The sequence below is a fragment of the Natator depressus genome, chromosome 14, assembly GCF_965152275.1.
Source record: "Natator depressus isolate rNatDep1 chromosome 14, rNatDep2.hap1, whole genome shotgun sequence".
Lineage (NCBI taxonomy): Eukaryota > Metazoa > Chordata > Testudines > Cheloniidae > Natator > Natator depressus.
In genome coordinates, this window is record NC_134247.1 from 8,377,571 (window position 1) to 8,402,681 (window position 25,111).

Here is a 25,111-nt window from a genome sequence, read left to right on the forward strand (position 1 = left end):
AAAAATGTTATTTATCTGTTACTAATAACACTTTTAATAATATAAACTGTAAGAATTCTAAAAAAACTTCTTGCCATTAATGTTCCATTTTTGCATTCCCCCTAGTTTGGATAACAAAACAAGCTAGTCACTTTCATTTCTTGTTTTTTATTCTCTAGCACAGTACTGTAATGCTTAGGTTGCAGACACAAAACTAGGGAGTCTACTTTGTTTTATTAAAAAATATACTCAGTAAAAATGTATATAAAAATTAAAATGTTTGACTTCTATATAGTCTGTTTTACAAGGCTTGTTTTTATAAAACATTTAGGTTTTGTAATTTTGGGGGAAAAAGTTGTAAAAGTATCGCAGATATTTTTTTAAAATGTAAGTGTTTTTCTTTGATGGATCCAGTGCTCTGGATAGAAGTCATAACTCATGGGTATTTCTCTGCAGTCTAGCAAAAGTCAGAGTTTCTTTGAGGGGAGGAGTAGGTCCTGGAAGCATCATCACCTGCACTCGTGCTTGCTGAATTAATCACACCTTTCCTCAATAAACATTTCCAAAGAAGCAAAACTTAATTTTTTTAAAAATTTTTTTTAATGACTTAAGCTAAAGAAATCCTGCTATTATGTTGTCAACACTGCATCAATTTTTAGCATGATTTAACATTCCCTCTTGTCCTGACTTGAAGACAGATAAGAAAATCTCATGCTAAACCAAACCTGTATAGAATACTAGACAAGTTTAGGGAGTATCTGTCCAGAGCACTGTATCTACATGAGGAGAAACCAAAATTGCAGGTAAGAAAACTAATTTTGTCTTTCTCTGAGAGTTTGACAGCATAGATCGTTTTTAACTTAGTATATGTTTGGTCTTTGCTGATTCACTCTTTCTTAATTTGTATTTTGATGAACATATATTTTGGTAATGTTAACCAGCAGTTTCAGAATATCAGGATGTGAAGAATATCTTGAATGGCAGGTTAGGCAGAAAATCCGGTTTGAAATCTAGGAGAGGTTAAATACAAAGAACAAAAGAAATAGTGATTGATTTTTCATTTGTAGGTTTCAACTACTGAAAAGCATGTAATTGTCTATAAATAGACAAATGAGGTATTGGCAATATTTATGAAGATATTTATTTATGTAGAATTTTTCTATTTAATGCTTTGGGTTAAAACAATCACTTATTGTTTTTACTTTCTTGCTTATTTGACCATAGACATTTTGAACAGTTGTGATTGATTTGAAAGCTGATTGGGGAGAGGGAGATCTTTGTTTCCAGTAGGTGCATATGCCTGTGTGTGCTTCATACATTGTTAAAGATTTTAGGTAGACTTTTTGAGGTAATTTAAAACCACCAATTCTTCCATGTTACAAATGAGTTATTGATGTTTTAGTAGCTCATCTGACTCTTTGAGTTTTTAACTTTAAGAAAAAAAAGTAAGCTTAATTGATACAGTACTAAATATCTAAAGTCCTTCTTTTGTAGAAGAAACTGGTCAGATGACCCCCAGCATCAGTCCTAGTGCATCCACTGCACCCCTCCAGTCTGCCGAAAACAGCAACAGCAGCGAGCTAAATTCTATGCAGAATGACTCCATTAAGACATCTGATGATGCTGAAAATGCAGAAGGAGGATCCCAGACCTCAGAGGAAATAGGTAAAAATAAGTGTCACTAAGCTTCTTTCTAAACTTGATTCTTAAATTTCATAATTCCCATATATAAACACGTTTGCAGTGTATTACCTTCATTCTTTTTTCATGTTTGTTTAAATTACGTTTTTGTGGCAGGGGAGAAATCCAATGGTGAAAGAAGTGATTCTCCATGCACAGGGAAAGGCACATCAGGCTCGACACGAATGCTTACCCGATTACGAAATCCAGATAGCAAGCTGAGCCAGATGAAAAGCCAGCAGGTTGCTGCTGCAGCACACGAGGCAAATAAATTATTTAAAGAAGGCAGAGAGGTTTGTACTCACTTTGAGAATTTCCAAAATATAAAATTATATTGGTAACATAAGAAGAAACCACCTTCCTGCTACAGTCTTAAGAAAATGGGGTCAGTGACATACTAGGAGGTACATGAGAAATTCACAAGTTGGTGGAATTGCCATATCAGAGGTAATTCTTAGGTTTTTTTGTCCTAATTCCACCCCCTTTCCCTCTGTGTAGCTGCTCTCTGATTTGCTCTCTGTAGAGTGGTGTGACAATAACAAAGTGGAGTAGAGTCGCTTTCCTTTAGCGTGAAGCAGGTTCTTTTGATTTCCTTTTCCAGGAGAGTGATGCAGTGGGTATGGTGTACACACAGACTAGTTAAATATATTTTTACCCCTATTTTTGGTGATCAGATTTGAAGAAATTCTCTTGCTAGTTGTAACATCTTGGTACTTTCTTGTCATATTTGACTGTCATGTGCCTTTGTGTATTCCACTGAGGGGTGTGCATGCGCTCCATGCCTCTGAGATTGAGGATTCTTGCTCGTAATGTGTGTTGGTCCATGCCTATTCCCTTCTCCTCCTCATGCTCTGAACTGAGGGCATAAGGGGCAGCAAAGACGGACAATTTCTGCAGTTCCTTTCTACTTCCTGTGGTCTGAGATGGAACCTCTTCTGTGTCTGCAGGGTTTGCTAATTGCTTCTGCGTCAAACTGTAAATATTTGTAAATAACTTTTAGATACAGTTTTTAGATAGATTTTATACTTTAGGTATAGTTTTGAGCAGTCAGGACCTTGGGAAGTCTTCCCCTACCTTGAGTCCCCACCCATACGGGGTGACCAGTATGCCCAACAACCATGCGTTTAAGAACTGCGTTTCCTGCCGCTGTGCCTTCCCAGTCAGCGGTGACCATCTCAAATGTTTCTACTGCCTCAGGGAAGCTCACGTCCCCTCCAAGTGCACTTTTAGCCAATCTATTCCAAGCTGAATGCATCAAACCTGTGAATATAGGCTCTGGAGATTCCTAATAAATCATACTATGAGGTGCCAGTTCAACCTTCACCCAACAGACCCCTACGTACATCAGGCAGAGGCATCAAGAAGTGCCTGTCGGAGCACAATGACCTCTGCGGCTGTGGGACTTATAGGAGTAGAGCTGAGGACTCCTCCAAATGGACATGAGAAGAGTAGGAAACATTCTGATAAGAAGCAAGAGAAATCTGCCTCCAGGTATGCATCCGAACAAAGGACCTCTTCTCCGACATCTCCCAAGTCAGGTGTGGCTCTGTGCCCTAGTGGGAGTGTCAGGAGCTCACAAGGAGCACATTATTGTCTCACTGCTCCAAAGAGTAAGCCACCCCAAAATTGGCATTAACCACAGGAGCAGGATCATACTCATTACCGGTCAGAGAGAAGCCAAAGTGGATGCCTTCTACATTGATGGTACTGTCGTACTATGAGAGGGAGATGTCGGTACCAAAGGCCGTGACAAGACCGAGACTGCTGGTGCCACCGAAGAAAGAGAGTCCATTTCCATTTGTCTGGGGATAGATACACCGCCCCCATAGGACTTTGCCATCCTCTCAAACCTGGACTCTCTCATCCTGTAAGAATGGATCTTAACAAGGGAGATCACCACATTATCGATCCAAGGGATGGAAGAGAGGGAGAGCCACTCACCAGTACCATCTACCAGCTGGAGCATGTCAAGGTTGGCACCACTCTGGGAATCTGAAGCTACTGCCTCCTCTGAGTCAGTGTCAACACTACCATTGAGACATTGGATCCTCTGTCTGGACTGACCCTGAGTCTCTTGGGCACTATCTTGATCTTATAGGAGCGATTATGCACCTCAGGACTCCATGGGGACCACCTCAGTTCCCATTTGACCCCTCGCACTGCCCTTTTGGGATCCCACGGGACCCATACATGCGATATCCCGAGTCAGACAACATGAGAGCAGTGTGCTACTTCAAACAAGGGAGAGCAAGGTCCGCAACTCTTTGTACAGAAATGATCAATCTCTCAAACTGGTGTGCTTGCCACCAGATCATCCTCTCAGCAGTGCACCTCCCAGGAATACACCACAAGTTATACAGCCTCAGCAGGCACTTCTCCAGGGACAGCAAAAGAGAACTACACAATTTGGTAATAGAGAACATATTTCAACAATGGGATCCCCATCTTCGGACTTCCTTGGGCATTTCTTGTTCTCTTGAGATGCAATCTGCTGTTGCAAGGGGACTCAGGGTCCAGGTTCCAAAGGAGAGGCATTTTTAATCCCTTGTCAGGACAACTAATATACACCTTTCTACCCATTCCACTCTTACCTCAGGTTCCAAGAAGGATCAAGCAAAAGGGAGCATTGGTGATTCTTATTGCTCCAGATGTCCCAGATGGTTCTGGTTTCCCAACATTCTGCAGATGTCAAAGTATTCATACAGCTGTATTCAACTCTTTCCAGATCTATTGATCCAGGGACTGAGGCAAAATCAGGCATCCCAATCCAGCATCCTTCCACCTAACAGGTTGGCATTTGGCTGGATGATGACCCTAGAAAAGACATGCTTGGAAGCAGTTCATTACCTCCTTAACAATAAAGGAGGAGACCATGTGAGAGTGCTACACAACAAAGTGGAAAAGATTTTTTTGATGTGGTGTCAACATTGTCAGCCCCAGGGGATTCCAATATCTGTGTCCTCTTGGAATAGCTTCTCTTCTTAAAGACTTCATGTCTACTTGTTAAATCCCTTTGGATGCAATTAGCCGCTGTAAGTGCCTGTCGCAATAACTTGATCTCCACCATGTTGACAGTTTCCTAAAGGGTATCGTTAAAACCTTTCCCTGGTACTGAAAATTACCCTGATCTGGGACCTCAGCATAGTCCTGTCAGCATTAATGGAGGCTCCATTTGAACATTTAGACATATATTCCTTAGTCCATCTATTGATGGAGGTTGCTTTTTTGGTGGCCATCACAGCAGCCATGTAGGCTAGGGGACCCTCATGGCACATCCACTGTACACAGCCTTCCAGAGGGACAGTCTCCTGAAGACTACACTTGAAATTCACACCCAAAGTGGTCACAGAAAGCCATCTAAATCAGGCTGTTCACTTACCTGTCGTCTTCCCAAAGCCATATGCCACCAGTGAGGAGAGGAAGCTTAACTTGCTGTATGTCTGAGCCTTGGCATTCTACTTCTAGAGGACTAAACCTTTTAGCAAAATCACCTAGATTACTTGTATCCCTTGAAGAACATATGAGAGGTGAAGCAATCTTGTCCCAAAGACTGTCCAAATGAAGTTTGGACTGCATCCTGCTCTATTACAAATTGATTCATAGATATTAAGGTCAGAAGGGACCATTATGATCATCTAGTCTGATCTCCTGCCCAAGGCAGGCCACAGAATCTCACCCTCCCCCCCCCCCCCCCCCCCACTCCTGCGGAAAAACCTCTCACCTATGTTTGAGCTATTGAAGTCCTCAAATCATGGTTTAAAGACTTCAAGGAGCAGAGAATCCTCCAGCAAGTGACCCGTGCCCCATGCTACAGAGGAAGACGAAAAACCTCCAGGGCCTCTTCCAATCTGCCCTGGAGGAAAATTCCTTCCCAACCCTACATTGTGTGAGGGACCACTTGACTGACCCAGGCTGCAATGCTTCAAGGAAATTTGCAGGGCAGCACTGCAGGGTTCTGTTCACACTTTTGCAAGACATTACGCGTAGTTTAAGCTTCTACAGCTGAGGAATCATTTGGCAGAGCAATCCTCTAATTGGTGGTACCGCCAGGGTCCTCACCCTTCTCTTCAATGAATACTGCTTGTGAATTGCCCTCAATAGAATATACATATGGACAATTCAAAGAAAGTTAGTTAGTTTTTTACCTTATAATAACTGGAGTTCTTTGACATTTGTGGTCCCTATCAGTATTCTAATACTCACCCTCCTTCCCCACTGCTGCTGAGTCTTATTCTAAGGTTACTTGCATTAGGAAGCTAAATAGAGAGGCAGTCTGTCCACGCTGCCTCTTCTGCTCCTCGTGCTCCAGACTGAGAGCATAAGGACCCAGGCGTGGACCTATAGACGGTGCTAGCTAGAATTTTCCAATCTTAGACACATGAAGCGCCTGCACATCCGTCAGTGGAAGACAGATAGGGACCACACATCTCGAAGAACTCCAGTTACTGTAAGATAGGTAACCTTTATTTATTTTACTTATTTGCATACACAAATTGTAACTTCTTTGCACACCTATTTTGTGGGTGCAACTTGGGTGTCTACATTAGAAAACTTGGCCCCTAACTTTAATACTGTTACTACTTTAGTACCGTTAAAATGTTTTGAAGGTAAAAAAGATTAAAGAAGAAGAAACTAATACAATATATAATTCAGAATGAATGGATGTGACTTTGAAAATTGAAGGCCTGTATTGTAAACAGGAATATAATAGATATTATTAAAGATTTAAAATAAGTTAATTTAAAAAAACAAACAAAAAAAACCCTTTTGTTTCTTTAACAAGGTTCTGGTGGTTAACTCCCAAGGGGAAATCTCCCGGTTGAATACCAAGAAAGAAATCGTGATGAAAGGAAACATCAGTAATTATTTCAAGTTAGGTCAAGAGGGGAAGTATCGTGTCTATCACAACCAGTATGCCACCAACTCATTTGCATTGAACAAACACCAGCACAGAGAAGACCATGACAAGAGACGGCACCTTGCGCATAAATTCTGTCTGACTCCTGCTGGAGAGTTCAAATGGAATGGGTCTGTACATGGGTCCAAGGTTCTTACCATATCTACTCTGAGGCTAACTATCATTCAGCTAGAGAGCAACATCCCTGCATCATTCCTTCACCCCAATTGGGCCTCCCACAGGTAAAGAAATAGCAAATATTTTTTGATTACCCATATTTTATTTAATAACATTACTTTGTGGCACAGGTGCCAGCTTCCTCCTTTCCCTAAGGGTGTTCAACCCCTGCTCTGCCCCAGGCCCTGCCTGCACTCCACCCCTTCCCCCAAGATCCCACCCCCAATTATACCCCATCCCCACTCCTTCCCCTCTCCCCCAGCGCTTCCTACACACCGCTGAACAGGCAGGCAGGAGGCTCTGGGAGGGAAGGAGAGGGAGGAGCTAATCGGTGAGCCGCCGGCTGGCAGGAAGTGCTAGAGGGTGAGGGAGGAGCTGATCGGAGGGGCTGCCGGTGGGGGCTCATGCTTTGTGGTGTCCTAAGTCATATCACTCACATAGACAATAAATATCATTGGAACAGACACTTGAATAAATGTAATATGTAATGCATAACTGAAATAATGCAGTGTTTTAGCAAAGATATTTTAATAGTTTGTTTAGCCTACTTTAAAATCCTGTTGACGTATTGCTCATAAAATGAACTTGATATATTTTACATTCTTTCCAATGTAGGTCTAACTGGATTAAGGCTGTTCAAATGTGTAGCAAACCTAGAGAATTCGCACTAGCTTTGGCTATATTGGAGTGTGCAATTAAACCAGTTGTCATGCTGCCAATTTGGCGGGAGTCCTTGGGGCACACTAGGTAAGAGAATCTTTATGAATGTATTCTACTCTGATCTGCATCATTGGTTGAGCTAAAACTATAATTAAGAGTATTGATGAGAATTCAGTCAGACATCAAACATTCTACTAAATGATACTGAAATTCTTTATTGACAACGTATCCTGTTTCATCGCTCCTTTTCCTTCAAACAGTGATTTACTTAAGCCCAATGATTTACCTAAGCCCCAGCCTCAAATGACATCAATGGGGAAAGTCTAAGAAAGCAACAGTGAAGAACTTTCAAAAACCCCAATTTGTTGGGATCTGACATTATTCTCTAATCTTGGGATAAGAGTAGGAGTAACATTCATGATGTTGAATACTCTTGCCATCAACTGCTTTTGCAATTGTGTAAATGCTCATAAAAGCAACAGGTTTCAGAGTAGCAGCCGTGTTAGTCTGTATTCGCAAAAAGAAAAGGAGTACTTGTGGTACCTTAGAGACTACTCAATTTATTTGAGCATAAGCTTTTGTGAGCTACAGCTCACTTCATCAGATGCAACGTTATCACAAGTAATGTATATTAATGTTATTCCTTAACCTAATATTATTCATTGGAAGTTTTTTCCCCTCATCTAAACCTTAGACATTCAAGGAGGTAGTATATGCCGTTGTTAGGGTGTTCAAATTTGCTTACAAAATTTGCCTGTATTTGCATGTATTAGATTACACAGAATGACAGCTATTGAAAGAGAAGAAAAGGAAAAGGTGAAAAAAAAAGAAAGGAAACAAGAGGAGGAAGAAACAATGCAACAGGCTACGTGGGTGAAATATACCTTTCCTATCAAACATCAGGTAACGTTTCTGCCTAGCAATTTATTTTTAGAAATAAAAGGCTTTATTTTTGTAGCAATTGTCATTTATACAACTCTGTTTTATACTTAAGATGTTAATGACCAAATTCTTCACTCTATTGCATCAGTGAGAGCCATGTGCACATACTCAAAGACAGAATTTGGCTCAGAGTTAAATTTCTGATGTTATTTCTGGACTTGATCATTTGAGGTTGCCTGTGTCAAAAATTTTTATTTATGATGCAAAATATGCAACTGTTTTTAATGGAAGTATAATAGGTGAACAGTGGAGTATCATTGAATATAAAAAGTAAGAAGTCTTTTAGCTAAATTGTGCTGAAACGAGATGTGAAACAATGAAACATTACTGTCGAAACACAAGAGTTACACATTAAAGGCTATGATATTCTTCAGTGGAGATTCATTCATGGAATTGACTTGGTTGCATTTGCTTCTGAATTTTTTAGGGGATTTGGTTTTTGTTGCTCATATTCTCTAAAGTAGAAAACAACTAGAATAATATCCTGAGCTCAAGGGCTAACAAATAAAGAGAGTCTTATTTTAAGCTAAGATTTGTTAGAATTTTGCTGTCGGACTGAGTTGTATTGTCATTTTATTTTTGGGTATACATTTTGCAACAGATGTCCTCCAGTATGATGCAAAAGTGAACAAAATTGTTTATCTGCTGCTTTCAACTTATTAAAGAATTCCTAGCCAGTGATGTTGGCATATGTACAATCTTTGTAAACACGCCAGTGTAGTTAGACTGTGTCCAAAAGCTAAAATTTCTGGAGATTTTTTCCCCTTCACCCCTCCAAAAAAACCCCAAACTTTCTTTAAACATCCTTTCATCCATCAACTTCTCCCTTCCCTCCAGATCAAAACCTTGGAGAACAGATAGGCTTCACAGCATGACCTGAAGATTAGCAAATTGGGTCTTGGTGGAAAGCGAATTCTAGTCAATGACTTTTTGCTGAAAACATCCAACTCCCAGCTGCATCACTGTTAAATTAGGATGCTGTAAACTGGAGTCCCTCAAACAAAGCAAGATCACACAAGGGAGGAAGTAGTCTCAGAAGTTACCAGCACCCAACTCATTTAAATGATTAAGGGGGGTTAATGAATTTTCTTGAATAAAAATCTTTCAGCCTAAAGTATTGTACTCCTGAAAAGTGCGACGTAAGTGCAAAGTAATAGTGTTATGGTGACTTGCCACAATCTTTAAACAGTCTTTAAAGGTTTCAGTAAACAATGTTTTAAAAAATTTAATGTTGCAAAATATTTAACAGGTTTGGAAACAAAAAGGAGAGGAATATAGAGTAACAGGATATGGTGGTTGGAGCTGGATTAGTAAAACACATGTTCATAGGTTTGTGCCTAAATTACCTGGAAATACTAATGTCAATTACAGAAAAGTGCTACCAAGTAAGTGAAATTTTATTTGTTTTGAATTCATAACATACTACTTACTGAATTTACTGCATATTTAGTAGACTGCATCAAAAACATCCCAGATAAGTAGGCTTTGTTCTAAATAGTATTCTATGTAAACTTTAGGAATTTGCTGTCGCTTTTTTTCTGTATATAGCGTGTATTTCAGCTGTCCTACAAAATTGATCATGTATGTTAAATTGGCTCATTTATGAAGTTGAAGTAGTTTGTAGTACTTATATGTGCATCTTCACATCTGCTTTGTTCGTGGACAACCTATGTCCAGAAATAGCATTCATAAGCTAGTTATTGTAGATATGTACTTATTTTCTATATTAATCAAATATTGTGCCATTAACCAGCTTGATTTGGAAACCATAGTTTTTGCAATGGGGAAGGAAGCATGTCTGTACAGAAATCATGAAATGGGACTTCAGTTTTTATGGGGAAGCAGTCCTATGAATGAACGTGACCTAAGCTCCATTTGGTACCGCTGACCCTTAAAATTGTCTGTCTGCAATTTTATTTAGAAAAGTAGTAGTTTGCAATTAATCTTAGAATTCCTTTTAAATATTAGAACATTGTGGGTGAATATACTGCTATGAAACTTTTAAAAACATTTTCTGGAGTCCACAAAAACATGCAGGCTCCCTCTGCTGTATTACTTGTGGACACAGCGTTTGGGTTCCCTTTGTAACTGCTAGACTGGATTATTATTGCCTCATGGAGTCCAGAGTGCCAGTCAGGCACAAAATGTTTGCCAGTTGGATAGTTGGGTCCATCCAGGGTTTAAGGTGTATAGGCCAAAATTAAATAAATAAAATAATAATATTAATAATAAAAAATTTGGAAGCCTATCTTGAGACACTGTAAAAGGGCCTGATTTTCAGAGGGTGGGTGCTCAGATCTTTCTGGAAATAAGGTCCTTTTAAGGTATCTCACACTGGGCTTCCAAAAACACGAGTTGCTTTTTAAATCCAGACCAAAGAGCCTGAGCCTGCAGTGGATGGAATTTTTACTATTTTCCAGGATTGGGCCCATAGCATACATGTATATATTCAACATTTTGAGCCTGTTACTTGAATATATCACTGAAGTGTTGGGTTCTCTTTTGACATATTAACCATGCCACGTGATTAATTTTGATTTCAGGAGGGCTGAAAAGGTAAAATAGTGTACGTGATGCTTGTAAAATGCAGGCAATAATGTAATTAAATCATTAACAAAATGTACTGAGTTATTTTGAGCAAGTTAAAACATTTAAAACTTTTTTCTACTTTTTTAATCTATTGCTAATAGCAAAGAATGATGTTACCACTGAAAACCAGTGCGAACTGGATAAAAGAAAAAGTCCAGCAAAAGTAAAAATAGAGACTGATTCTTCTAAAGAAAGAATAAAAGATTCTCATGATCCACAAGAGAAGGACCAAACGAAAACAGAAATTTCTGAAACCTTGGGGAGAGCCCAAGTAAAGGAAGAAAACAAAATGAGTGAAGAAAAGGTGGAAATTGATATGAATTCTGAAAACTTAGATAATGCAAAAGCTGAAGGTAATACAGACATATTTCAGACCTGAATGTGACACATCAGGGTGCAGTCCAGACCAGTGAGGGACTATTTACCCCTGCCCTGCAACTTTGTGTGCCTTACAATACCTTGCTGTTAGTAGCTCTTACCTGGGCTGCTCACAAACAGCCTTCCAGCATGCAAGTCACACCCTGAGTGTCTGTGTGTAACTGTAGCCTGCCAGCCACACTTGTGTTACACTCTGGCTCTCACCAGCCTTGGTTTATACTGCAGGGTGACCCCACCACATTCCCAGTCCCAGATTCTTCCCCAGAAATGTATGTCTTATACTGCCCAGCCCTCTCCTGGAGAGTCTGAATATATTAAGTCCATTACTCCTTTAAGGGACTAATATACACCAGTTTACCGCCTTAAGTGGAGTCACCCAGACACTTTAAGTTAAACACTGCGTTAGATAAAACAAGTTTATTAAGTACAAAGAGAGGTTTTAAGTGAGTACAAGGAATGAGTCATAAGAGTCAGAAATGGTTACAAGAAAAATAAAGACTTAAACTATATTAGATTCAAGTAAAGTTTCTCACCACCTGCTTCCAATAGCATTACTGACCAAAGTCTTCAAGTCAGGAACCCTCCCCCCAGAATCCAATGGCTGTTTTCTTTGTCTTCTCAGGTGTGGCGAATAAGAAGGGCAGGGGGAAGGGAGAGGAGGGCCTCTTGAGGTATTTGCCCCTCCATTTTATAGTTTCAGTCCCTCTTTGAAAGGCATTTCCAGCTGAGAACCAAGAGACTGGTCTGGTGGAGGAAGGAGACCTCATGCTCTTTCACTGCTAAGATGGAGATCTTTGTCCCTGCCCTCCTTCCTTGCCAAAAAATGGCCCCTTGATAGGTGGCCCATTAGCTTTGTTGATGCCTGGATGGGGCGTCGGCTTGCCTTTTGTGTTTGAGAAACTGGTTTAGCCACCCCCCAGATTTATCTGAGAAACACACTTCAGTCCTGATTTCAGCTGATGTTTATCTATAACTTTACACACAACGTTGCTACCTGCATTTTACCATATTACTGATCAACAGGTTATGAGTTTTTAAGTGATACCTCACAAGGCAAGCCTTGTACACAGATTATTACAATAGTGTGTAGGGTGTGTGAATACAGGGTTGCATTCTGTCACGTTTATATATATACTACCTAGGATATATGTTATGTATTTTTATGTATGTTAAAGCACAAGAAATCTTTTAACAAATCCTTTTTAGTTTTGAGAGTCTCAGGTGAAGTGTTTTGACTAGTTTTTAGTCATTGTATTTCATACTACTTGTCTGCAGTAGCGTACCGTATGCGAATGTCTTAAGAGTTTTCTGCTTCATGCTTTTCCTAGCCCAGTTAATGTCTGTCCAGCCCTTTGAACATGTGTACTGCTGTAAGTGCAGTTATTACTTTAAACGTCATGTAAAATTGAAAGTTGTTTATTGTATTGTCATTACTGAGAGGTCCTTCTGATTCAAAAATATTTATTGTTCACAGCGGAAAGAGAAGTTGATTGTATAAATAGAGCCATCAAAGAAGAACCCATGGAGATAGATGATGTAAAAATGGAATCCCCCACAAAAAATGAGGATATTCATTCTAAAGCAGATTTAATCAATGTCAGCGAGGGGTTTCACTTAAGGACTTGCTACAAAAGAAAAGTAAAAACATCAAAATTAGATGGACTACTTGAAAGGAGAGTAAAACAGTTTACGCTGGAAGAAAAACAGCGCCTAGAAAGGATGAAGCTGGAGGCTAGTTCTAAACCTGTAGGCAGTAGATCTGTGAGTCCACAGAAAAACATAGATGAGCCACAAACAACTAAAGCAAAAGAAGGAAGCCAGATTGACATGTCTCCCCAAGACAGAACCCATATTTCAGGTAAGATCCAAACTGAAGATTCAGTTCAGGACTTCTTGCCAACCAGCAGTACACCTTGTACAAAAACCAGTGAACCAGACCAGCCTTCTTTGCCTTCCATAGACAGACTGTCAAAAAGAGAAGGCCAAGTACTGGATGATGCCTCTGAAATTCAAAGCTCAGTTCAGAACATCACTAAAGAAGGTGATTCTGAACCAGTCGCTACTGATAATAGTCAAGGACAAGAACAAGGACAAGTTCTTGAAAAGAGAGAGAGTGAGAATCCCCTCATGGATGACTTAAAACAAACACACACAGAAGATATAAGCAAGAGTGGCACCTTAAAAAACAATGAAAAATCTTCAGAACAAAAAGTATTTAATACCACAGTGTCTCAGAGTAAATGTGAAAACCCCTTACAGCCAGTGGTAACTAAAAGCAGCTGTGAAACAGATGTTCAGCCCATTGCTGAAAAAGCAACCTCGAAAGAAAAACCTGAAAAACAGGTCAGTGACCCAGAAAATAATTGCACGCTGAAAAGCCATTCTGAACCAGTGTCCCCACAAGAAAATGATGAGGGAAAAGATATTGCTCAGAAAAGCAGTGATGATAAAACTGAAAACAAGATTTTATTTGATCAGAAACAGTCATTAAAAACCAAGCTAACTTTAGAAAAAACACCTGAAAGCCAAACTCCTGAACACATTGGTGGAATAAATGTTACTGATGATTTACTGAATTCTAAAGTCACTGAAGCTAATGGTGAAAAGCAGGGTCAGGAACAGAAAATGGAAGCAAGTACCATAAACAAATGTCTCGATCAGCTGAATCTAAAAAGTATCACTGACAAAAAGAACAATAAGAATGGAGAAATAGAGACTAAAGTTGAGAGAGAGAAATCGGTGGCATTTCAAATTAATGGAAAAGACAGTGATATTAAGATATTGTCAAATGAAGAATGCTTAATGAAAGATACCTGTGATACTAAGGCAGGGAGTGATATTGAACCTAAAGTCAATAATATTAGTAAATCCATTCCTGAACATGAAATAAAACCATTGACTATTAAAGAATGCTCTGTAAAGCCATTAATGAATGGTGATATCGCTATGGAGGATACAGATTTAAAAAATAACTTGGATGCTAAATCATGTTTACAAAGTTCTGCGGAGATTGGTGGTGAATCTGGAGAGTATCCTCTGCTTCCAAATAAAATGTCCAAACGTGTGCAAAATATTGGAGAAAAGCAGCATTCTCTTGAAAGATCCAACTTTGTTGATAGTGCTTCTACACAAGCACAGCTTTCCTGTAAGGAAAATAATGTGATTAGTGAAGCAGAATCCATGGAAACTGAAGCTGTTATGGGTAAGGAAGTTGCACCCTCACCAGTAACTTCTTGTGAGGAATCTAGCTTGAGTAGTGACTTTACTGATCAGAATGGCCTGCAGATGTATAATAAAGTTGAAAATATCAATGGAGAAAATAAAACAAAAAATAAAACTGTTATTACAGAAGTGACCACCACAACGTCAACTGTTTCCACAGAATCCAAAACGGTGTTTAAAGTAGCAGAGTTGTCAGCCTTCAAGGATGATAAACAAACTATGGTGTCATCTACAGAAAATTGTGCCATTTCCACTGTAACTACCACCACCACTGTAACTAAGCTTACCGCACCTGCTGCAGACAGCAATGTTGATGTCATCTCTGTACAGGAGCACAGTAAAACTGTGATTACAACAACAGTAACTGATTCATTAACTATTCCAGGAGGCACGTTAGTGACTTCCATGACTGTGAGCAAAGAATATTCCACGAGGGATAAAGTGAAGTTAATGAAATTTTCGAGACCCAAAAAGACTCGTTCTGGAACAGCCTTGCCATCTTACAGAAAATTTGTTACCAAAAGCAGTAAAAAGAGTATATTTGTTTTACCCAATGATGATTTAAAAAAGTTGGCCAGAAGAGGAGGTATCAGAGAGGTTCCCTATTTCAACTACAATGCAAAACCTGCCATGGATATTTGGCCGTATCCATCCCCAAGACCAACTTTTGGTATCACTTGGAGGTACATACTTAATGTTTACCTATTTAAAGAAGAATTTGGGATGGGATGAAATTAACTGTAAAAATGGAAGCAATACAATAGGCATGCAAAAGATAATTTTTTATTGACTTAAGGTACATCAAAATAGGGCATTCTTATTCCAAAATAAGCATCCACGCACAGGTTTGCACTGAAATCACTAAAGGTGTTGGTTACAGGTGATGTAAGGCTTGTCTCTGCGGGAAGTTACTGCACAGCAAGCTAGGGTGTGAACTTACAGCACAGTAGCTATTCCGGCGACACCTCTTACTGTGCTCAAAAATGCCCTCTGGCAGTTTAGCTCTGAGCTAAACCGACAAGGGTGCATTAAGTGCTCAGTAAATGTGTTTAGGCCACGAAGGTCATGCCAGAGTAGCAAGTGCACTGTAAATTTACACCCTAGCTTGCTGTCCACTAACTTCCCCATGTTACAAGTCCAGTTTTTAGATGGATCCAAACAACATAAAACCAGAATTTAAAACAGTGTTGTAGAAAGGTTTACCATAAAAGAAAAGTATCCTGTCCACACTAGACAAAAGTGGTGGAAATAGATTTATATGGAACTGATTCTCAGGCTCTGTTTAAAGACCAGTGGAGATGGAACCTCAGTGTTACCTATAATTGGTGAATAGGTAGAATAACCTGTTGGAACAAAATAGTTCTGAGACTGTTTATAATACTAACCATATTTAAACATGGTTGTGGCTCAGCTGCATTAAGTGTTTTTTCTTTTTGTCGAGTGTTTTGGTGGTGATGGTGGGAGGGAATGTCATAACCGTTTTCAAGGTCCCATGTTTTTCTTTCAGTAGCCTTATCTACACTAGATAGGATGCTTAAAAATAGAGGTCAATCTGTACTAACATTCCCATAGGTGAAGATGGATTAGTGGGAAATGTAAGAAAGTTTAGTGTAGACACAATTTCTGTTACGTTTAAAATGTAGTTATAAATTTACTTTGTATAGTCTGTGTGGATGTAAGATATGCTGTAATATACTTTTCGCCATAACCATGTTTAAACATGTTTTTGTGTATGTAGACAGGGTCTGAATTTTATTTTCTTTCAACAGCCTAATTTTCTTGGTTTTATGTGATTCTTCTTCTTTATAACACAAAACTCTTTGTACAGTTGGGCCTGAATGGTATATGGTGTCTTGTAGATTTGCCTGCTAAAGCTCTTCCTTAATTCCACTGCGTATCCACAGACTCTCATGCTTTAGGGCTTGGTTCTGCTCCCATTCAAGATGATGGAAAAACTCCTAGTAACTTTAATGATGCATAATCAAGGTTTTAGTGAGAATCATCTTAACAATTTTAGTCTCTTCTCATCACAAAATGCTTACTAAGAATCATTCTAATTGCTCTGTATTCACCTTAAAAGAAAAGGTGACCAAAATCCATTATTTTTAAAAAGCAATAACTATTGCTGAATTGTGTTATGAAAGTTTCTTTTGATTCATTCTTGATCTGTTTCTACAGCCCATTATTACTTGCAAAAATCTGCAGTATTATGATCAGGCACTGATATTTTATCTTTGATATTTAAATCATAATAATCATTGTTATAAATACAGCTGAAAACTGAGTTTCTCTGGTGGGGAGGTATTTGCAGTTTCCTGCAGAAAATCTTCACTGCAGTTTATGGACCTGCAGAAATACTGTTAATTTTTCAGCTTAACTCATTGAGAGAGGCCCCTAATTTTGTCCCTGGGTACCCTTCAGATAAACTCCCAGCTTCAGACATTAGTGTTAGCCACTTTGTGCTAAATCTGAATTCTTCCTGCACTGTCAGATATTGCTTAGATCTCAAACAAGGCTGCATTGTACCTACCTATCTTTTGTATGTGCTGTCTGTTAAGTTCCATATGTTTTTCCTCTGAGTGGTATTTGATGGAGGGATTCTTTTGGTCAGCCCCTTTTTGCATGTTCCTCCAGCTGCCCAGTGTCATTCCTGCAATGGCATGTAAATAACTCGATAAAATTCTCTCCTCTTCATCAAAATATGTTTAATCTATCCTCCACTTCCCAACTCATCACCTTAAGATGAGGTGTATTTGTGCACACGTGTCCTTTGCCCACTTCCTAAGAGAATTCTGTATATGCATTGTCGGTAGGATGTAGAAATAAACTCAGAGAAACTTTTACAGTTAGGCCCTCCACAGTGCCATCAACAGGTGACTGTGCCTTGCTGCAGACACTTTCAAAACAAATATACACTATGCATTCTTCTATGGCTTTTCAATCTTAGTTTAGAATGTGCTAGGTTTTTATCTTTGTCAGTTTGTTCTGGACCATTTAAACACATGCCTACTAATAAAAGGCCCTGTTTCATTTACTTATGAAGAAAAGTGGAGGTCTTTATTTTATACTTTCCGAATTTTGACCTCATATGTCATCTAATAAAGATAATTCTATTCTGTAACACTATAGAATATATAGACTGTCATGTTTCTTGCACAGGGCTTTTTCCGGGGTCATGTGGAACAAAAGATATTTTTGAAGGACACGACAAATTAACATTGCAGAATTTAGGGGTGTTTGGTACAGCATCTTATCCCATTGTGCCGTGGAGTACATAGAGGGACCTGTCATATATCCAGCCTTGATCCACACATGCAGTACACACTGACATCAATGGGAAATCTTCTGGAGATCTAGGGCAGTATGAGTTCCAAAGAGTTTGAGGAGCCGAATAAATTACATGTGTTCATGCTACTTAAATACTGAAAAGATAAAATGAAAACCCTTTGAGTCTTTGGTTTGGTTAGTCATGAACTTAATGTGTTCAGTTTAAAATGTAACATTTTATTTTTTTCTTTGTGGCTTGTTTTAGATATCGACTTCAAACGGTGAAGTCATTGGCTGGGGTGAGCCTTATGTTGCGGTTACTCTGGGCATGTTTACGTTGGGATGATATGGCTGCAAAACCCCCACCTGGGGGAGGAACTACACGCACAGGTAGTATTTCTTATAAGCTTTTGCCTTTTTAAAAATGAATAGTTTTTATTAATTTAGGATATTGGTACTGAGAGTCTGTCTAGAAAAGTGCAATATGCTTGCTACACAAACTTCAGTTGGTTAAAATCATATAAAATTAACATTATATGGTTTATACCAATTGCTATTTTACTTATTTTGAGTATTTTGGAGAAATGGATGAATCAGTTCAATCTAAATGCTTTACTTTTCTGTGTACATTTTTGAAAAAATCTAACCAGAAACAAAGTGTGTAGAGTTGCTTCCAAACAGTTACTTCAGAACGATCATCTGAGGTTAAGAAAAATTTCCCTCACTTTGGGTGAAATCCTGGTTCTACTGAACCCAGTAATGCCAGGATTTTACACCTTCTTACCGGTGATAGTGTTACTTTACACAAGAGTGGGGTTTAAATTTTCCTCTGACAATCAAAATTGGCCAGTGTGTGAGGTAGACAATCTATTCTGATATTACACCTCCTGTGGTTCTAGGAGTGGGCCGTCTCTTAAAATGTATTTCTCTGTTTTTTGTTTACTCCAAACCAATCTGCACACACAATCACTTATTTCTGCCATTTTTAATTGCAATATTCTTTGATTTCCTCACTGTAGCCCATATTTTCAAATCAGCCTGCACGCTTTTGTGCATGCCTTATTTCCATGTGCACAATTCAGGAGTTATGTACACACATGTCTTCATGTAGGTAAAAGCAAAAACCAGATTTGGAAATCTGAGCCTGTTCATGCAGGCACTTGAAATAGCTTTTATGCTTGCCTGTGAAACTCAATGGATTTTTGAAAGTTATTTCTCCACAACTTCCTGTCTTTATTTCTGATGAACAAATTATTTACCTTTTATTTTCTAACTTAATACATTGTATTGGGTTAAATCACTGTAGAAACATCTGAAACTGAAATTACAACAACTGAAATAATCAAACGGAGAGATGTTGGTCCTTATGGAATTCGTTCCGAGTACTGTATAAGAAAAATCATTTGCCCTATTGGTGTACCTGAGGCTCCAAAAGGTATGTTTGTTTATAAGTCTTCAAATGTCGTCATAAATTTTATAGAAATAAGTTGAACCAAATTTTTATGGTAATCCTGACCATCTAAGGAGAGGGCATTGTTGCACAAATTGAGATAAGTATCCATTCTCCATTCAGTTGTGTTAAACAAATCAATCTAGTCATTCTGTTAGATTTATTATCTTAAAGTCAAAGGCCTTCCTGTTTCTAAAATGAGATTAGCAAAAATGAATGGGGTAATATACAGTAAATCTTCTTTATAAGCAGGATATCCTGTCCTTAACATGTTAAAAGAAAATTATCAACTAATAAAAAGTTAACCCAACTCCATATCTAATCTAACATATGATATTGTAGATTCAAGTAGGTTACAACTGAAAAACAGCAAATTTGTGTGTGTGTGTAATATTTACTTTCTCTGGATTTTCAGTAGCCATGCCATCATACAAAAGAAGCTAAAATGAACCTACCCCTACAGATCTTTAAAACTGTAGACATGATTATATTTTTCTCCTGATTTCATTAAAATCTAACAGCCCTCCTAAATACGGTTTTAGCTTCTAGCTTCCTGAAAATCAAAAATACCTTGTGGATCTGTTTTGCTTAGTATAGAGTCTTGGATAATGATACTCAGATTACTTCTTTAACAGTTAGGTTAGAATTTTTAAAAGTCTTCAGCTTTGGCCTAACAGGGCTGCCATTGAATTCAGTGGGAGTTTGTCTGAAAAATTTACTTTGAATAACCTCCATTTTCAAACACTTCAGAATTTGTATAAAAATTGACACTAAATAACCTTAAATTTGGATCTTAATTTTATTTCCTGGTTTATTTTAATGAATGTTTGACTTTTCTCTAAAGAAACTCCTACACCTCAGAGGAAAGGCCTTCGATCAAGTGCATTGAGGCCAAAGAGGCCAGAAACGCCCAAGCAGACAGGCCCTGTTATCATTGAAAGTTGGGTAGCAGAGGAGGAACTGGAATTATGGGAGATCAGGGCATTTGCTGAAAGGTAAACTGACGCAATTTAAATGACGCATTTTAGTTTGTGTGTACATTGGTAAATAAATGCTCCAACCACATTGCCCAAGCTATAGGTGATACCCATAATGAATAAAAAATTAAGCTTTTAATTGTCTTTGCTTTTTTTTTTAAAAATGGGCAAACTTTAAAGTTGAAGGAGCAAGTTACTGGTGATGCCAGAAACTAATTTAATTGTGGCAGATCTATAAACCTAATTTTGTGTTAATCTAGTATGTAGTAACTAAGTAAACTATTATTTGACTGCTGTATGAAGTAAACAGTGTTGTGTGCCAACAGAGTATTTCTGTACAGGATGAGTCCTTCTGACATGCACATTACTTACTAAAACGATAAAGGTTTTAAATCATTCGCAATACGAATGAAGCAAATGTGTCCCTTAAAACAAAGGGTAAAGTCAGCCTTTAAGTCCCAAAGTACACTCACATGAAAGGAATATTCACAGTGCTTCATGTTTAGAGGAAAAGTTATAGCTAGGCCTTTATCTTGCTTATCTAACAAAATGCTATTGTTTTGAACTGTTGGTGTTATGCAAAAAGTGGTGTTTTCAGTCTCTCAAAAATAGTTTTCAGAGTAGCAGCCGTGTTAGTCTGTATCCACAAAAAAAAAGGAGGACTTGTGGCACCTTAGAGACTAACAAATTTATTTGAGCATAAGCTTTCGTGAGCTACAGCTCACTTCATTGGATGCATTCAGTGGAAAATACAGTGGGGAGATTTATATACACAGAGAACATGAAACAATGGGTGTTACCATACACACTGTAAGGAGAGTGATCAGGTAAGGTGAGCTATTACCAGCAGGAGAGTGGGAGGGGGGTGGGGGGAAGAAACCTTTTGTAGTGGTAATCAAGGTGGGCCATTTCCAGCAGTTGACAAGAACGTCTGAGGAATAGTTATAGACCACAGACTTGATAAATAGTTTCTTTGAAAGGCATTGCATTCATTTGCTTTAGAATATTTCAGGGAGTAGTCTAAGAAGCAGGACTAATTCTCAAAAAATCGGTTAAGCTGGATAAAATGAAATAGCCTTTTTGTGTACAGTAGTAATTTTTTCTTTGGTTGCTTGTCTTTGGCAGGGTGGAGAAAGAAAAGGCACAGGCAGTTGAGCAGCAGGCTAAGGTTAGTGAACAGAAGAAGGCTGAGGAATTCAAGGCCCAAATGGAGGTTCAACTAAAACAGCAACGATTGGCTGCCCAGCAGGTGGGGGAGCCATTAGTAGTCCCACCTGTCAAAAAGTTTGCATTGTTAGTCTGCATACATCCAAACACAGGAAATAAAGTATGCCTCTGTAATGCTGGTTTTCAAGTATAATTGTAACTTTTCCAGTATATATACAAACTCAACATTCTGGAAAGTTCCCACTGAGATATTAAACATTGTTACTTACTGTACGTAATACATACATTATTTTGAAGTACTGGGCTGTAAGAAGGATATTTTTTTTATAATTGTCTTTCAGTTTTGTAGACCCAGTTTAGATTGTGTCCAAAAATGTTTTCCTTCCACTTTTAAAAGGAGGGTGTGAAATAGCATCCTCCAGGTGGGATCTGAAGCATTCCACAGTCCAATGGAAAGCAGCTTGAACACACAGTTGACTGTGAAATTGGCTAGATTGGTTCCCATGCTAGAATTAGGACAAAACTTTCTGATTTTGTCCAACCTTGAATTTGTCTGGGTACGAGCATGGAAGGGGAGGGTTGTGTTTTAACCTGCTAATTAATAATACCCAATACCTGATCGCAGGTTGATTTTTTTTTTTATTTTATTTATTTTGCACCCTGATTTTTCCAGAATGGTTTCATTTTTCCTTTTGTTTTGTATTGTCTGTAGAGAATACGTTTCTGCCTGTTAGTGATTGATACCACAAATAGTATTTTAGAATTATCTAAGCATAAAATAAAATGCCAACCCTTAGTTAACTTACAAACCCATTACTTTATTTTCTAATGTTTATGCTATTTTATATCTTAAATCATTATTTATTCACTTGTAAATAGTGAAAAAGAAATAATGTTGGTGCCTAAGCAGTTCTACCCACTTTTCCCAGACTTGCAGTCACGATTCAAATTGATAAGGAGCACTGCTCAATGTGAAATATATTGGAAAACATGCAAATTACAATTGGCATTTTTGAATTGCTTGCAGATAGCAGTCTCTCTAAAATAAAAAAGCACCATTGCTTATGACAGTGACAGTATGGGAAGCCTACTGTCATGTAAGGGATTGTTGAATATGGTTTTGAGTAAGCTGGAGATTGGCTTCATTGTCAGATGAAAAACTTTAAATAATGATATTCTTTTGATGATGGTAAATTAGATAAAGTAGAAATGGAGATATCTTCACTTTCTGACACTTTGTTACCATTAGCAAGATAAAGCTGCTGCCAGCAGTAAATTCAGGAAAGCTAACAGTAATTAAAAATTGAGCTGTGTGTGTAATACAGGTTTGCATCTGTCATTGAAATTGATGAAAGCCATGGACACATACTGAAACCCAAAATATGGGCCTATATTTTCTGACTGTAGTTATCATGATGATAAACTTTCTACCTTTTGATCTTTCATATTTCTTGATAGTCTGAAAATAGTGAATAAATGCACTGGATTGATTATGTACAGCATTCAAAAGATGCTGTATACAATGTGCGGTGTAGCACAGTGGAATGTATACATCTGCAATACAGAAAGTATTTTATGGCAAATTATAATATTGCATGTCTATGTCAATTGTGATAGCTTGATAGCAATCTGTAATATATTCTGTTTCAATAATTTAGTATTTAGATTTGCTAGATCCTGTTTGCATACCTTATTTTTCAGTGGGAAAAATTAGGTATTCATCCCTTGCAAAATCCACAAATTTTAACTGTTCATTCATTCATTGAGTTTTTCTTCTAACTTTGATAGAAGCGACTGGAACAACAGAAGCAGTTACCTACAACAGCCACTACGGTCACTACAGCAAGCAGTACTGCAACCACTGCCTCCACTCCACAGAAGGTTGTGGTAGGCCCATTAACAGGCCCAGTTCCTACTGGAACCAAAGTAGTGCTCACTACTAAAGTGGGCTCTCCAGCTACGGTAACATTCCAACAGAACAAGAACTTCCATCAGACTTTTGCTACCTGGGTTAAACAAGGCCAGTCCTCAGCAGGTAAATGATCTGTGCCCTGGTCTACACTGGGGGGGGGGGGGGGGGGGTGTCGATCTAAGTTATGCAACTTCTGCTTCGTGAATAATGTAGCTGAAGTCGACATACTTAGATCGACTTACTGTGGTGAAGAGTCGACTGCTGCCGCTCCCCCGGCGACTCTGTCTGTGCCTCTCGCGGCGCTGGAGTACAGGAGTTGACGGGAGAGCGCTCGGGGGTCGATTTATCGTGTCTAGACTAGACGTGATAAATCGATCCCCTCTGGATCGATGGCTGCCTGCCGATCCGGTGGGTAGTGAAGACATACCTTAGGTGTCACTAAAAGAACCTGTTGTTAGTCATTGCTTCTGTAGCACACCAACTTTTTCTCTATAATATAGCAATATTGGGATTTAATTTCTGATCTTTGTGGTTAACTTTGTTACCAGTTTGGGAGGGAGCTGGTGAACAATTACTTTTGTCTAAAGATGAATGTCCTGTCCTTAGGCCAATATTTTTCCTGCACTCACAAGCCAGGTTGTTTCATTTCTTATCTATGCCAGTTTTATCTGTAATATTTATGGTGAAAGTGTTCTGTGCATAAATTCACTGTTTCAACAAACCTTTAAAAGATCTAATGAGGGGGAAATGATGACTCATTCAAAAGTGGTTGTATAATAACCTTCCAGTTTTACTCTTTTATACTTAAGACATAGTCATATTTACTAATAATAATAAAGTTCAAAAATTGACTTTCTTATTTCAATAGCTCCCAGCACAGCTGCTACATCAGCTACAACCATTGCCAGCACAGGTCAGACGTTCCAGATTGCAGGCACTCCAGTAACTATGGCAGGCAAAGTGATAACAAAGTTGCCACTTCCAGCAAACAGCAAGATTGTTGCCGTTAATGTGCCATCAACCCAAGGAGGTAGGGGTAAAAAATGTATCTTCTAACTTTCTAATTCAGATTGCATTGACATTATTTTCCTAGTGAAATAAAATGTGACTTGCCTCTTTTTAAAAAAACAAAAAAACCACAACCACCCAACTGGAATAAGTCTCTACAGCTTTTTCTTTGCTGCCCCCAAAACAATGGCAATTGTTTTCAGGCAAAAAATGTAGGTTTGTATCTTAAATTTCTGCCTGCTCTTACCCGTGACCTTGGGCCTTCTACTCCACGTTCCATAGTGCATAATCAGAAGCTCTAATTTCTTTCGACAACCTAGAATGCAAAATTCTTTTTTCTGCCTCTAAATTAGACATCAGCAAAAGGATTGTTTTAAAAGTGTAGCAGAACAGATGTAACCGCTAATTGTTGTACATATTTGTTCCTTAGAAGCTGGTGTGATTCATTTTACTTATCAGTGCAGTACTGTTGGATCCTTTTCTTCTTGATTGGAAAACACAACATGACATTTTGTGAGCTTGTGGATGGCATATCACTTCTTCACCAAAGAAAAATACTCATTCCTCCATCTCCTTTATTTAATCTATGAAAAAGTCATGGAGACTGCTAGCTTTGGATGGTGCTTTTTTAGGTGGATGAACGGCACTTACCATGCTCTTCAGTTCCATGAGTTTGAGGCTTGTTGAGATGTTTAAATAGGTCACTTGGAAGCAGGGAGGCACAGGCCATCCATATCTAAATGTGTAAATAATAAACACTTGTATATGGCACCACACATGGGCAAGAACCTCATCATAAAGATCAA

General features: G+C 38.5%; 1 protein-coding gene across 11 annotated transcripts in view; it reads left to right on the plus strand.

Moving 5' to 3' along the window:
* The window catches only part of BPTF (bromodomain PHD finger transcription factor), a 91,254-nt gene that overhangs the window by 40,907 nt on the left and 25,236 nt on the right, over positions 1-25,111 (plus strand). For 7 of the 11 annotated variants that reach the window (XM_074971174.1, XM_074971175.1, XM_074971171.1 and 4 more), the window contains 14 exons: positions 1,474-1,644; positions 1,777-1,952; positions 6,443-6,798; positions 7,349-7,480; positions 8,167-8,296; positions 9,585-9,720; positions 11,026-11,277; positions 12,777-15,207; positions 18,057-18,181; positions 19,098-19,226; positions 20,086-20,236; positions 21,344-21,467; positions 23,174-23,420; positions 24,166-24,327. In XM_074971174.1, coding sequence (XP_074827275.1) covers positions 1,474-1,644; positions 1,777-1,952; positions 6,443-6,798; positions 7,349-7,480; positions 8,167-8,296; positions 9,585-9,720; positions 11,026-11,277; positions 12,777-15,207; positions 18,057-18,181; positions 19,098-19,226; positions 20,086-20,236; positions 21,344-21,467; positions 23,174-23,420; positions 24,166-24,327 — 4,722 coding nt within the window. The remainder of the gene's footprint in view (positions 1-1,473; positions 1,645-1,776; positions 1,953-6,442; positions 6,799-7,348; positions 7,481-8,166; positions 8,297-9,584; positions 9,721-11,025; positions 11,278-12,776; positions 15,208-18,056; positions 18,182-19,097; positions 19,227-20,085; positions 20,237-21,343; positions 21,468-23,173; positions 23,421-24,165; positions 24,328-25,111) is intronic. The other 4 variants (XM_074971176.1, XM_074971177.1, XM_074971182.1 and 1 more) reach the window with 1 other exon arrangement.